Source organism: Cololabis saira, chromosome 8 (assembly GCF_033807715.1).
Source record: "Cololabis saira isolate AMF1-May2022 chromosome 8, fColSai1.1, whole genome shotgun sequence".
In the NCBI taxonomy this organism is placed as follows: Eukaryota; Metazoa; Chordata; class Actinopteri; order Beloniformes; family Belonidae; genus Cololabis; species Cololabis saira.
The window spans coordinates 46,734,332-46,749,268 of NC_084594.1; the positions used below are offsets into that span (position 1 = coordinate 46,734,332).

The 14,937-nt window shown below is 44.3% G+C and overlaps 1 protein-coding gene across 1 annotated transcript in view; it reads right to left on the reverse strand.

Moving 5' to 3' along the window:
• The window catches only part of LOC133449051 (helicase with zinc finger domain 2-like), a 33,789-nt gene extending 21,234 nt beyond the window's left edge, over window positions 1-12,555 (reverse strand). The window contains exons 1-6 of the mRNA XM_061728154.1: window positions 11,120-12,555; window positions 9,326-9,509; window positions 9,107-9,214; window positions 6,605-7,119; window positions 5,581-6,219; window positions 3,630-4,428 (exon numbers count right to left, since the gene is read on the reverse strand). Coding sequence (XP_061584138.1) covers window positions 3,630-4,428; window positions 5,581-6,219; window positions 6,605-7,119; window positions 9,107-9,214; window positions 9,326-9,509; window positions 11,120-12,471 — 3,597 coding nt within the window. The 5' untranslated portion in view covers window positions 12,472-12,555. The remainder of the gene's footprint in view (window positions 1-3,629; window positions 4,429-5,580; window positions 6,220-6,604; window positions 7,120-9,106; window positions 9,215-9,325; window positions 9,510-11,119) is intronic.
• Window positions 12,556-14,937: the final 2,382 nt, after the last annotated feature.

Sequence of the window (14,937 nt, forward strand, 5' to 3'; positions counted from 1 at the left end):
CCTGCAAAGGATAAAGCGGGTATGGAAAATGGATTGATGGATGGAGTCATGAAGTCGATGTGCTTTTCTGTCCACATGATTGATGGAAAACAGAGGGTTACAGACTCCATGGTATGACAGTGACTTTGTCTTCTGACTCGTCTCTAAAATCAGGCTTTTTCGACAAGCACTTTGAAATGTCTTGTACATGAAATGTGTCATACAAATAAACTTGCCTTGCCTTGCCTTGAAAATGAGCCATAACCAAGCGCAAATCAGGAATTGATGTTTGGGACTGATAGTGCATAGTTCATAGCTTTTATGGACAGAATTCCTAGGCACAGCCAGGGGACAAAGGGGGTCCGGTTTTGTAGCTAAAGGTTTACATCTCTGCTTTTTGCAGATGATGTGGGTATGTTGGCTTTATCAAGCTGGGATTTTCTTTGGAGCAGTTGGTGTGATGCAGCGAGGATCAGACTCAGCCCCTTTAAATGCTTCTTAGTCGGAATAGTTGGAATGTGGCATCTGCATTGATGTGGACTCTATTCTGGTCTGTTTTGCAATACTCTCCACTCGCACCTTTGGTCTACAGTAGTGGCCAAAAGGGCAAGAGTGTGGATACAAGTGGTTGAAATGAGTTTCCTCTGCAGGCTGGCAGGCACGCTCTGCCTTAAAGATGATACAAGCTCCACCTTTCCAGAGGGACTAAGGGCCTGATTTACTAAAGGTTTGCGTGCGTAAAAACCTGTGCAAACTTGACATCACCCGCAAACCAATGTGCCAGCTGATCTACTAACGGCGTGCAAAGACGACTGCGTCTCTGAAATCCGCAGAATAGCGCACGCTATTCATTTTGTACTTTTGCCCTGATGAATAATCAACATGGGGCGTAACCGCCAGAGAGCGCTAAATACTGGGAGGGGAAAATGCAAATAGGTTAATTTACCACACGCAATGAGATTTACCAAGCCTGAAAGTAGTTGCGTGTATTGTGATTGCGTCTGTATTTAATACGTTCGAAAGGAAGGTGCTAATCTGCCCAGCATCTCCACATGCAAAAGGAGAAATATTTTATTTGAATGTTAAATCGAGTATTATTCAGCAAAAGGTTGCCACAGGAGGCACATTCATTTTTTTATTTGTGATAATAAATAAATCACGTGTTTTCATGGATAAAAAAGTGTTTCTTACTTGTGCGCCTATACTTGTTCTGCAGTCATACCCCGGTGTTGTGCAGTATTCAGCACCCCTGCCGTGAAAAGCACCCCCTCGTCTGACAAAAATTATATTCTCATTCTGTGTCACGTAGCGTCCAGTTTTGTGTTAATGATTCATGTTTAAATGCGCTCATGGATTCCACAATAGTCATACTTTCCCACAATCACAGTCACAGATAACAAAAATAAATGGTAAATGGTTATTGATGTCATTAATTAATAGCCTGCTTACTGTGTTGTTTTCCATAATATTTGTAAATATATATAATATAAACTCTTAAGTATGTGTTTGTGTGAGTGTGTATATATAAATATATTGAAGTGTCAGTGTGTTGTTTTTTTTCTTGGTCTACTTATCATTGAATATACGAGGGGGTGCTTTTCACGGCAGGGGTGCTGAATACGGCACAACAATTTGCCTCTTCCACTAATATCTCTAACTCCAACTCGTCAAATTTAATTTTGCGCTTGCGACTATCCTGCTTTCCATCCAGACTCTCCATGGCGCAAAGTTTGCGCTCGCAAAAGACACGCAACACCTCATTTAAATACTGAGGTTTGCACCTGTTATCAATTGCGCACGCATTCTTAGTTGATCACCCGCAAAACACACAACAACAGCACGCGCAAACTTTTTCAGTGCACACGCAATTTAGTACTCTTTATTTAGGATCTTAGTAAATCGGGCCCTAAGAGTAGAGTCAATGCTCCACCACTTTGAAAGGAGCTAGTTGAGGTGGTTTGGGCATCTAGTAAGAAAAACTTGTAGATGCCTCGCGGGGGACGTGTTTCAGGCATGCCCTGGGTGGAGGCCCTGGGGCGGACCCAGGAAAAGTTGGGTTAATTATATCCCCTGGCTGCCTTTCGACTGCCTCGATATTCCCCCAGAAGAGCTGGAGGATGTGGCTCGAGAGATCTGGGCCTGTCTGCCACCCCCAATACGAACTCAGATAAGTGGAACGTATGTCATAACAATACTCACCAGCCACTTTATTGGCTACACCTAGTGTAGCTAATAAAGTAGTGAGTCTATTTAATAAAGTGGCCAATGAGTGACTGTCATGAAATTGGCAGATTACCACTTGATTCTAAGGCCCCGTTTACACGTAGCAAAAACGGTGGTGTTTTCATGCGTTTTGGCCGTTTGTTTACACGAAAACGAAGCTCAAAGTCACCAAAAATGATAATTCCTGAAAACTCCGGCCAAAGTGGAGATTTGAAAAAACTCCATCTTCACGTTTGCTTGTAAACTGAGGGAAACGGACATTTTGGCTTCAGAACGTCACATTATGAGACAGAAACGTCACCAGCGTCATGTGTGCGACCTGTGTTTACAATTTGTTTGGCCACCGTCAATATTTTCTTGTATTTTACTTGTTTTATATTCTAACGTCACACTTAAAAGTAACTCCACTTCTCTGTCACTCCAAACGAAAGACTCTCGTTCCATCTTGGAAGTAACTGGAAGTTACTTGTGTCATTTGTTGATGTTTTTTTCCGGGATTCCCATTGGCTAGCATGACTTTATGCTTCTCGTTACACTGCCCCCTGTAGGTTTGGCAGCTCATAGCACCTTAACAGCTATTTATGTGGGTTTGTGTCAATGATGGTATTTTTCAAAACGTAGAGGGGGAGATATCCCTTTTTGTAAATACCCGGCTATGTGTAGACGTGGCCTAAGGGTGCTTTCACACCTGTCCCATTTGGAGCAATTGTTCCGAAACAGGGAGCGTTTCCCCCTAAAGATCGGTTCGTTTGGTATATGTGAACACAGCAATCGCGCTCGGATGCGGGACAAAACAAGCGAGCCGAGATCGCCTAGGAGAGGTGGTCTCAGCCCGATTCCATTCCAGACCTGGAGCAGTTCGTTTGCAGTGAGAACATAATCCACAGCAACCGACACAACTCACTCATAACTTTTATGTTGTCTTTGTTTTTCCCGGGGTACGGAAGAGGAAACTCCTTCCGCGTTCATTTCTGACCAATGAGAGAACAGTTGGTTCGCGCATGTCATTTGTTAACAGCTTTGAACCGCTAAAGACGGTTGCCTTGTGAACACAAATGCCACAAACGAGAAACGAAACAACTGTATCGATTTAGCCCCTGAATCGGAACAAAACAAACGGGTCACAGGTCTGAAAGCACCCTAAGTTAATTTCAGATTTATGGAGTCTCACAGATTTTATGAAAGAGGCACCTGGACTGCCTTTAGCAAAGTTGAACTTTTATACATCCCCCCTCCCAAGCAACACCAATAAAGCAAACAGAACAATCTACAGTTTAATGTGATTATATACAACATAGCTCCATTTTAAGCAAAGGAGGAGCAACAGCTCTTATGTTCTTATCTGTAAATCCTACCCTGGTGTACCATTACTATAAGTGGTGTGTGTTTGAGTCCTGTGATAGTTGGAGTAAAAACCAAAGTTGTACCTGACAACCCTCTGACAAGACACAGATGGATCCTGGGTCCTTGGGTCCCCAGGTCGATGGCCAGTCTTGGAGAACATGGTTCACAGCTTCAACCACTTTCATAGCCTCTTGTCCGTTGTACCAAGACATAGACATGGAGTCGAAGACACACTCCCCCCTGACATGGCAGAACTTCAGGGCATGGCCATTAGCAGGAGGTGGGACATCCCCGCTTGCTTGAATGACATCATTTTTACCAACGTAGAACTGGGATGACACAAACTCAACAATTTCTTTAGTTGAGCGGTAGTTCTCACTGAAAATAATCCGGTTTCTCTCAGCAGTGTCACACCTTTGGCCTTGATAGTAGTGGAACAGGCGGGTGAGGAGTGTGTAATCGGAACGTTGATCATCATCCACAAAGAACAGTTGAGGTCCCATTTGCATGTGATCGCCGGCTAAAACAACTCTGGTGTTTGGCCCAGCGAGACCAAGAGCCAGCAAAGCTTCACATTCCAGCATCTGAGAGGCCTCGTCAACCAGGATGTGGGTGAAGTAGCCCTCTGCTAGCTTCAGATCATGAAAACACTTTGCCATGGTTGTGGTAGTGATGACTACGTTGTAGCGTTCCAGGACAGCTTTTGTAGGCAGCTGAAAGGCACATCTATCTTTGGAGAGAAGGCAGTATTTCAGAGTGATCTCATCTGTGGCATTCAGCGCACTCCCTTGTTTGTTTGCTTTGATTCGAATTGGCTTCAATCCGTTATTTTTCCCGTTGATGAATTGATGAAAGTGAACTCTGACATACAGATCTGCAGAACTGAAACACAGAGATGGCACATGTAAACTTCTTGAAGAGAATGCATTACTTTGCTAATAATAATTTTGTGTACCATTTTAAGTGCTTGTGGTTTGTGCCACAAGTAGAAGAGCCAAGAGGGCCCTCACGTTGTCTTGCTATCCCACATTTAAAGACAGATTAAATGTGTGACAAATGTGTGCCTCTAACAAGAAAGTTATCCCATCTTCTCCACTAGTTGCAGCCATTTTTGCTGATGTTTTGCCACTCAGTGTGAGTAAAGCCTGAATTATGGTTCTGCGTTAAACCAACACCGTAGGGTACGCGGCTACGCGGGAGTCTCTCCGTAGTCTGACGTGCACCTCCCAAAAAATGTAACTACACGTCGAGGAGACGCAGACCCAACGCAGACCCAACGCAGACCGAGAGGACTGTGATTGGTTTGCTTGGTAGCAACGCATTTCCGGTTCTGGTTCGTGAAGCAGTAGTGAACTTTCAGCACTCTTTTCTTCATGTGTGTGTGTGTGATTTTTTTTTTTTTGGGGTTCTTTTGGTTTTTTGCACAATAGTTGTCCTTATCTCTTTGATTCACTGTGACCAGAAAAGCCGGAAGCTAAACAAAGTATCAACTAGTGCTCTGGGGGGGTACTACACCGCGGCGAAATGGAGTGACGGAGAAGTCCGAAGGGTTCACGACGGCGTCACGGCAACGGCGTAGGCTCTGCGTTGGTTTAACGCAGAACCTTAATTCAGCCTTAAGGGGATATGGTCCAGTGGGAAAGTGACGTCAATGCATACCCTCTATTGGGAGCGCCAGTCAAACAGCTGCCAAATACCAACTTCATACCTGATATCAACTCCAGATCTTTTATCCGTTTCTTTTATCTTGGACTAATGAAACAATAGACCACAACTGGACAATTCACTTTAAAGTTATGTGTCAAAATACTTTTGAGCCCTTGAGAATGCAGCTACTGTCCTTAAAAAGCTATAATTCCTAAATGTATATAGGCAAAAACGTAGGAACTGCCACTGTTCAAAGACTTCTGGACCGTACTGTGTATCACTGCCCACAAAATAAAAAAAAAGTGTTAGTCCGAATCCAGAGCTGTTGGTACGTGGCCACAGAAAAAAGAACATTTTTACAAGTGCATTAGTAACTGGACGTCTTACCTGTTGGTATGGGTGCAAATCAGCACTTTGTTGTGGACGTTCTTACATAGCTCTCTGGCTGCTGTAGCAAGAGTCAATGTTTTCCCGGTTCCAAAGGGTCCATAGATCAGGAGAGGTGCCACAGTCTTTTTCCCAGCAACGTTTCCCATGATGAACTCAAGAGCTGACTGCTGCTTTGTGTTCAAGCCCTCATACTTGGCGTTAGTGAGGGGAACTCCACAGGCGCCGAGGTCTGGTAGAACTAGAATGGTATCAGGAAGGAGATCCACAGCCTTGTGCATGGTGCAGAAGCTGTGGCGCTCCAGCTGAAACTGCACTTCCATTGGACAGGATTCGTTGTGTTTGAGCCCAAGATCATGGCAACATTGTTTGGAGAGATGCAAAAACATCTGATTGTTGCTCGTGTGGTGGGGCATGATTCTTGCCTCGTAGACCTTGGAGTTTGGAGCGTCTGAGTTGAGCGGGCCGATGAGGGCTGACTGGATCCTCCGTTTCAGTACCAGTCCCTCAGGACTGTCAGCTGTGAGGTTACAGGGAACAGGGACGGCACAGAACAGTTCCCCCTGGGGAGCGATCGCCATGCCAGACATCAGGTTGTCCAGAATCTCCATCGTTGTAATTTCTCCACAAACATTTAGTCTGACATAAATGAGGAAAAACGAACATTGTTGTAAATAGAAAGAAGCATGTAAAAGTTAAACTACAAATTACAAAGAGATTGACTGTATCTTTAATACAAATGGAAATAAAACACAGATTCCTACATTTCATTGTGCTTTTCTTTCTTTACAGACAGAACAAATCCAAGATATCACATGTTTTTCTTCTTATGAAGCTTATTTAATATGTTAATATGCATCCACTTCTGAATCTCAGAATAGCAACACATTCCAAAAAAAATCCTGTGTCAGGGATATTTAGTGCTATCAAAAAGGTGAAAGGAAAGAAATAGAACATGAAACATTTTAGGTTCAAACTGTCTGCAAAGATTCAGGGTTGTACAGTGAAATACGGAGCAACTTACCTTGAAACCACACCGTCCTCTGCTTGCTCTTCATCGAACAGGAACTGGTGCATCCTTTCTTTGTAGTTGTCTTTGTTAAGAGCTTTTTCTTTGTTGCGGGAGGGTTTGTAGAGAAGGTTCATATGCGGTGGTTTGTACTCCTTGAGGAGCTCTTCCTGTTCTTCTGTCCTGTAGGAACAAGGGATGATAACCCTGTTCTCTCTGTGCCATCGCTCTTCACTGTGAAAGACGACTCCTTGAGTTGAGTTGGGTTGTTCCGTGTCGTCCAGCGACGCCTGGCCTACCCTGACCCTGAGCTTCTTCAGGAGCACTGGTCTCACGTCAAAGTCCAGCACTAACCACTGCTCATACAGTCCTGGATGGGTGGATGTGAAGGACACAGTGATGGCGTAGGTCCCGTCTTCTCTGAGAAACCCCTCCCCTGAGGAGTAGACGCACACCAGGGAGCTGTCGTCGCTGAGGCTGAACGAAGCTCCCGGTTCCTGCTTCAGCAGTGCCACATGAACAAGCTGGTTCTGTTTAAACACACATGTGTCATGGACAATAAGAGTTTATCACATACAATATGAGAAGTGAGAAGATATTCAGCAGTTAAACAATGTGAAGCAGTTGCAATCAAGGGTACCGCTAAACTATTGAGGGTTGGGGATTCCTGGGATTACCTGTCTTATCCATCATCCATCCTCCCATCCATCCATCCATCCATCCATCCATCCATCATCCATCCTCCCATCCATCCATCCATCCATCCATCATCCATCCTCCCATCCATCCATCCATCATCCATCCATCCATCCATCCATCCATCCATCCATCCATCCATCCATCCATCCATCCATCCATCCATCCATCATCAATCCATCCATCCATCCATCGTCCATCCATCCATCCATCCATCGTCCATCCATCCATCCATCCATCCATCCATCCATCCATCCTCCATCCATCCATCCATCCATCCATCCATCCATCCATCCATCATCCATCCATCCATCCATCCATCATCAATCCATCCATCCATCCATCGTCCATCCATCCATCCATCCATCATCCATCCATCCATCCATCCATCCATCCATCCATCCATCCATCCATCCATCCATCCATCCATCCATCACCCATCCATCCATCCATCATCAATCCATCCATCCATCCATCGTCCATCCATCCATCCATCCATCATCCATCCATCCATCCATCCATCCATCCATCCTCCATCCATCCATCCATCCATCCACCATCCATCCATCCATCCATCCATCCATCCATCCATAGTACATACATACATACATACATGCATACATACACACACACGCACACACACACACACACACACACACACACACACACACACACACACACACACACACACACACACACACACACACACACACACACAGAAAAGAAAAAAAAAGCCAATCTTTAAGTTGCCACTTTCACGCAGAGATGGTGGTATAAAGATGCACTTCAGATCCCCTCTTCTCCTGCAGAACAAGCCATGTTACCACATCTGCCTCCTCATTGGACCGTTGGATTTGGGGCCGATCTGTCACCGTCCAATTATGTTGAGGTGTAAAGACGGCGTGTGATGTAAATATTAGTCTTAGCCTGGGTGCAGTTGGTGCAGACTCATATTTTGTCTTTGGGAGTTTTAGCTCTGTTGTCACACACAGCTGCAATGACTTGTTGTGAGAAGCTTTGGTGATTAGTCTCCATCATTCTGTGGTGTTCACAGTACCATGCATCCTAAACTGCATTGAGACTCCTGATGTACATTCTGACCCACTTGCATGCAAGTGATGTATTCAATCTACTAAACTTGGACCATCTCTCACGTCTTGAATCATGATAATTTAGTGCACTCAGTTTCAGCCCAGATAGTCCCCCAGTGGGTTAAACACAGTACTGGAGTTGAGGGGAGATGAGGGGAGATGAGGGGGGATGAGGGGGGATTTATCTTCTTATTACAAGCAAAATCATCTTGTTCCACTGGCAGATTTTTCTACTTATTTCAAGTGAAAATCTACTTGAAACATGTGAAAATTGTTGTTTTTTCCAGTGATGAGTCTTGTTTTAAGTGTAATGACATTTTTTTTTACTAAAATGAGACATTTTAACTAGAAATAAGACAAATATTCTTGTTAAGATTGTGAGTTTTTGCAGTGATCCATGTTACTTATCCTGTGAAGGACAGAGTCATATTGATAAGTTCAGAAAAGTGTTTTTTATTGTTGTGTTTTGATGTATTTGATGTAAGCCCAGTGGATATTTAAAGCTTACAGAAGGCTGCATTTAACTGCTGCTATGTCATTCCTGCAGTATTTCTGCAGGTGTTTTGGTCACTGCTATATATATTATTTGTAATCACCATATGATCAAATCCACCATCCCCCCTGATTTTTTTTTACAACTCGAGTACTGGTTAAACATATAATACAGAGGTTTTGTTCCCACAGCTGATTTCCAGAAACCGAGATTGACAGTACAGACAGGAAGTCTTACCTCCGTTTCAACGTGGAAGTTCCATGCCAGTGTTGCATTGATCTCGTCACACTCCACGGTTAAGTCTTCATGACAAGAGACGCTGACATCGTCAACCTGTTCCGACATCTGTTTGAAATTGTGAATCGTGATTTAGAATAACCAGGGAGACATGCTGCTGCCAACTGAACAACCTCTAAGAAATGAGGAAAACCCAACAGAGCGGCTCCTCATACTCACAATGTACACTTCGTTACTGCTGCTTCTGTATTCCTCCAAGAGGCGTTGGTTGTAGCACATGAGGCCCTGGTCTTCTATGTTGCACTTGATCTCCCTCTCCTCCTCAGCACGCATCATCCACTCCTGCAGCTCTGCCTCGGAGTGAGCTCTCGGACAGTTGGAGCCATACTCGCAGGTCTGTGGTCTAAGATGAAAGAATTGGAGATTTATTGTAAGTATGCTGGATTCCAAACAAATCAAATTGTGCCAAAACATCAATGCTGCACAAAGATGACCAGGAACTGTGATGTTGTTGTGATCTTGCCTGGATGAAAGTAGAGGACAGATTAACACGTAACTTACTAACATTATTCAGGAATATACAGTAACTGTGTCTAAACAACCAAAATGCCTGTACTCCAAAATAACCTTTTCCCAAGACAGACATGAGCACAGGACAAGACAAGTTAGCAGGGCTCATGTTTCCATTCCTTTACCAAGATCAAATGCAATGAAAAGAACTTCTATGTACACTGGAACAGGTTGCCTTATGCCATTACTAAAGAAACAAGCAGAAACAGTTATAAAAAGAAACTAAAAGGTTCCTTATGGGTTTGTTTAATATAGGTTTTGTGATGTACTGTATAGTGTATGGAATATACAGCTCAATGTAGTTACAAATTGTGATAATTACCACTATAGTGACGTTGCTGATGTAATGATGTGGGTGGGGTTAGTGGAGTGATGTAATTGTATTTATTTATGTATTCATATATTCAAAGTGTAACTTATATGACGTATATATGTAAATGTACTTTTATGTGAATGCACTTTTAATCTTCATGGACCCCAGGAAGACTAGCTGGCGTTATGCGTCCGCTAATGGGGATCCAAGATAAAAGAAAAAAAAGCAACAACACTAAAACCACTGGGAGGTAACGTGACATGGATCGACCTGTTCCAATGTTCTGCAGGAAAGCCTGACTCCAACAGCGCCTGCACTTCTTGTGGCGATTGAGAGTTCATGGTGTAGAACAAAAATGTATGTTGATTTTTTACCATGCTGTTTGTGAGAGTCTTATCAGATATTGCATCGCTGCTTGGTACAGTAATTTGTCTGTACAATTAAGGTCCAAGTTGGTTGGTCTCTATGCAGACGGCATGGAAGATAACAGGTGTACAGGAACACCCACACCTGCAGTCCACTTATGAGCAGGCTCCTCTACGGCTGGCCAACAAGATCATATGCCATCCTTCCCACGTGTTACACAGGGAGTTCCAGTTACTGCCATCAGGGAGGAGGTTTAGGGCCCCACGCTGGAGGCGTAATAGATTTAAAAACTCTTTTATCCCGTCCTCAATAAGGCTACTTAATAGCAGCAAATGAAATATAGAGGAGTGTTATCTTTGAACTGTGTTATTGAAATGTATCATTCTAGTACACACACTCTGTGGTCTATGTAAATATGGTGTATGTTCTCCTTGAGAAGTCCCTGTCCTTTGTTGTTGTTGATTCTTGTTGTCTGTGTTTCTATGGGCGCAGCATGGGTTAAAGCCCAACCCGAACTTCCCACACGTGGGACAATAAAGTGTATCTTAATCTGAACTCTGGATTCACACATTACTTTCAGACCTGCCAACTTGAACAATTTAAGAGACCCATCACCGGTCGAAGGGAAACTTCATTAGAGATGGCTGTTAGTAGTATCTTTAAACTTTTTGCCAAGTTCTTGGAACTTTCTCCCGGTGCAGATGCGTTACCGTTCTTTCCTGTGAGGGACTGATGGGACCAGAGAAGGAGGCCGCGGTGTTTACCTGTCGCACAGCCCGAAGTCGGCTCGGCGGTTGTGTGGGGGCTGGCGTTCGGTCCAGGTGGTGATGGTGTCCTGCGAGAGCAGCCTGCTGTGCTCCAGCGAGCAGCAGTGTCTGTAGAACTTCTCCAGGGAGGGCAGCTCCAGGAGGCAGATCTTGCAGAATATGATGACCTGCTCCATCTGCTCCGGCTCGCTCAGATCCAGGAGATGAGGCCGGACAGAGAGTCCGCTGTGCTCCGCCTTCCACACGGCCATCTCCACCTCACTCTGGGCGGAGCGGCAGCGGCCGGCCTGGTGCCAGCAGGGCTTGCCCTGCCGGACGTGACTGCAGAACTCCCAGGGGCAGTTGGGAGGAAGAGGCCGCACCTGGCTGTAGACGTGCTTGCTGCCGCCCTCGGAGAGGTGGTGGACCAGGACCGGCCTCCAGGTGTGTGCTGCTTCAGCAGAGCAGGTGCCCTTCCATGTCTTGACTGCCAGCATATGTGGCCGTCTGTCAAAGCAGTCACCGCAGAACTCCACGAATTTGCCAGACAACTGCTGGAGGATTCCTTCAGCTGCGAGTTGTGGTGTGATCCAAGCACTTTCTGGCTCAGGTAAGAGTTTCATTAACTCTGCCTGATTTATCTTCTTTTCTTTGACAAAGTTCCACACAGTGGCCTCTTCCAAGCTTTTGGCATACGTACATCCTTGACCCTGTGTGTGTTTGGAACATCCAGAGCCCTCCACAAAGTAGTCACAGACTTTGTAGAGGACATTTGGGCCCATGTTCCCCCCGGTGGGCCGCTCTGAGATGGTTCTCCACTGCTCAGACCCCACGCCTTTGGCTAAGAGCAGATTTCTACCACAGTTGTGCACAACTGACTGAACGGTGTATGTTAAATCCTTTTTCTGGATGGAGCACAAACTGCACACGGCCTTCAGCTCCACGCTTTCAAGGAGCTCCTGCAGAGAACCAGCATTGCTTGGCTGCTGAGGTTTTCTCTCAGGCTCAGCTATCAGATTGCAGAGACGTTGGTGCTCCAGTCCGTTTTTCTTTGCGAAGTTCCACACTGCAGCCTCCTCGACGCTCCTCGCAAAGGTGCAGCGGTTCTGGTGTACTCTGCAACCAGAGCCCTCCGTGAAGTACCGACAAACATCATAGCGACTGGGGTTTGGAAACGTTGGCCGCCTGGAAACAGGCCTCCACTTAACAGCGTCCTTTGCCTTGCAGAGCAGGACGGTGCGTGCACACCGGTGGGAACCTTCTCTGAGGGAGAAGGTGATTGCTTTCTCCTTCAACAAGCATTGATCACAGGCCAATTTGAGGTCATACGTTGATAAAAGAGGAGAAAGTTTGGAGCTACTTGCAGACATTGTGATGCTTTGTGAAATCACATTGTGTTGTTGCTAAAAGCAGAATCTGAAGGGACGGTCTCGGACTTGGGGAATGTCTGGAGTGTCTGAGAGAGAGAGAGAGAGAGAAAGAGAAAAACAAAGAGGACATAGTGGGTACTGGTGAACCAAAAACATCTTTCACTTCCTCCAATCATTCACTATTAACACCCTTTAGTCGGTTCTTATTTTAATCCTGTTTCTTTTATGTTGGTGTTGGAGTTGGTGGGCTGGAGGTCTTAGTATTAGCAAATATTTAATTAGCAAAAATGACCTCAACCAACCTCAATGTAATTTTTTGCCTCAATTTATTGAACAAAAATAAAACACAAAATGAATAAATCCTTGCTACCTGCCGAGAAATGCTACTTTATTGGTTCTGCGCATGCTTACAGTCGATTTTCAAAGTTTGATTGCCACGCCAATCATTTCTTGCACAATGTCAAATTGGGATGTTGAGTATTTGATCCTTCAAAATACACGACCCATGACATGAATTGCATTACACTTTGTGAACATTATGCGATAAAGAGAAAAAAAACCCAATTCTATGGCTTTATTTGATATTCATTCAGTCATTGGCCTGTATTTAACCAGGCAGGTCATTAAGAACATTCTTATTTACAATGACGGCCTGGCAAGAGACAAGGACCACTTGGGGGGAAAGGACGTGGTTTAGGGAGTAAAACACAGTAAAATTGTAGCTCTACGAAGGTAGAAAACCATTAGGTAGCATTTTTTGGCAAAGCAGCAGAAATTGGCAGAACACCGGGTCCCGTGGGACCCAATGCAAATCTCGCGGGAGTGGGCGGTTTGAACTTTGCTGCGGGCGGCTAAAATAAACACTGCGGGATCAGGATGTAGCCGAGTGACAAGATGGAAATCAATGACATGGAAAAGAACCTCAAACAAGGTCTTTACTAAACAAAGACAAGGCCAGTCAGATATTTGGACAAACTGCGTTTAGTGTCTGTGGAACATCTTGGAAGAGAGACGAGGGATTGGGACCTCAGACGGTCAGCAGTTTCTCTTCCTCCACAGATATGTAATGACCAAGTGATTCATTTGTTAAATTATTTTGTTTATTCGTTAACTTTGTTTATTTTATGTTATTTATTAGTGTTATGTGAGCCACTCACAGCTACTCTCATTGCTATAACCTGAACCATAATTGATGTGTGCGCGAAAGGTGAAATATCTTGTGCGATGATTGACAATGATGGATTTGTCTGGGACATTTCTCTTGCGGGACGGGAGAAGAAACTAAATCAATGCATTTCTATTATTGTGCGGGCATGAATTGTCAGAATTTTGTGGGTGCGGGTGGTAATGGTCAGAAATTCAGCGGGAGCGGGATGAAGAAAACAGTCCCGCGCAGGGCTCTAATAAATACCCCCCTAATGCTTCCTTAGGAAGCTGCTAATCATCAGCCCTTCAGCATCAGAAAAGGATGACGACATCGACAACTACCTGCATTTGAACATTGATGATCTCTGAGCGTAAATGTGTGACTACAGCAGAAATGAACTCCTAGTTGAAAATCTTCTGAGAAGACTAGGTTGTGATGTGAAGTATGAGGTGTTGTATAAGCATGCATGATAAACAGGAGGGAAATGTTGGAATTATTGTAAATAAGTTATCATGCTCGCTATTAACAGAACATATGATAACAGCTATTTGCTTACGTGTGACACACTGATAAAACAATGCTGTGTTAGTAATCTGAAAAGAGCTGCACAAGAAGTTTCCAGTTTATCAGCATAAAGCAGAAGTCTGCAGAGAACTTCTTGTTACAAACAAAGAGATGTACAAGTTATACTTTTTACTGACTACGCAGCCAGCTATGTAACTAAAGGCGTGCCCAGAATGAATAAAAAGGTAAGGAGAGCAGCGAACGTGTTAGAGTAAGTTGGAGATTGTACACGATCTGTACACGCCTCAGTTAGTCTCCTTGCACAAGTCAAAAAGATACTTAACTGTGTACTGTGTCTCTTTTGTCTCCAGAAAGTGTGATGTTACTACGAATGTTAAGGGTTTGAACCTAACAGTCAACAGGTCTGCAGATCTCTACAAAAGCTTGTGGGTCTAGAGCATTCAGGTAACACAATGCTAAGAGGGAAGGAAATAAGCAGTGGTATCAAAGAAGCGACTGTCACTGCACATTAACTGTAAGAGAATAATAAACAGTATTTCCAAACTATTATTAATTCATTTTCACAGTGAGAAAGATTATTCACATGTGGAAAAGATTCAAGACAGCTGTCCATCTTCCCCAGGAAGTTTAGCCCAAGGTCAGACCTCGCAATGCTTAACACTGGTACTGTCTTAGGGTCAAAATGACCTAATACTCCTTCCTTCTTCCCTTCCTTCCTTCCTTCCTTCCTTCCTTCCTTCCTTCCTTCCTTCCTTCCTTCCTTCCTTCCTTCCTTCCTTCCTTCCTTCCTTCCT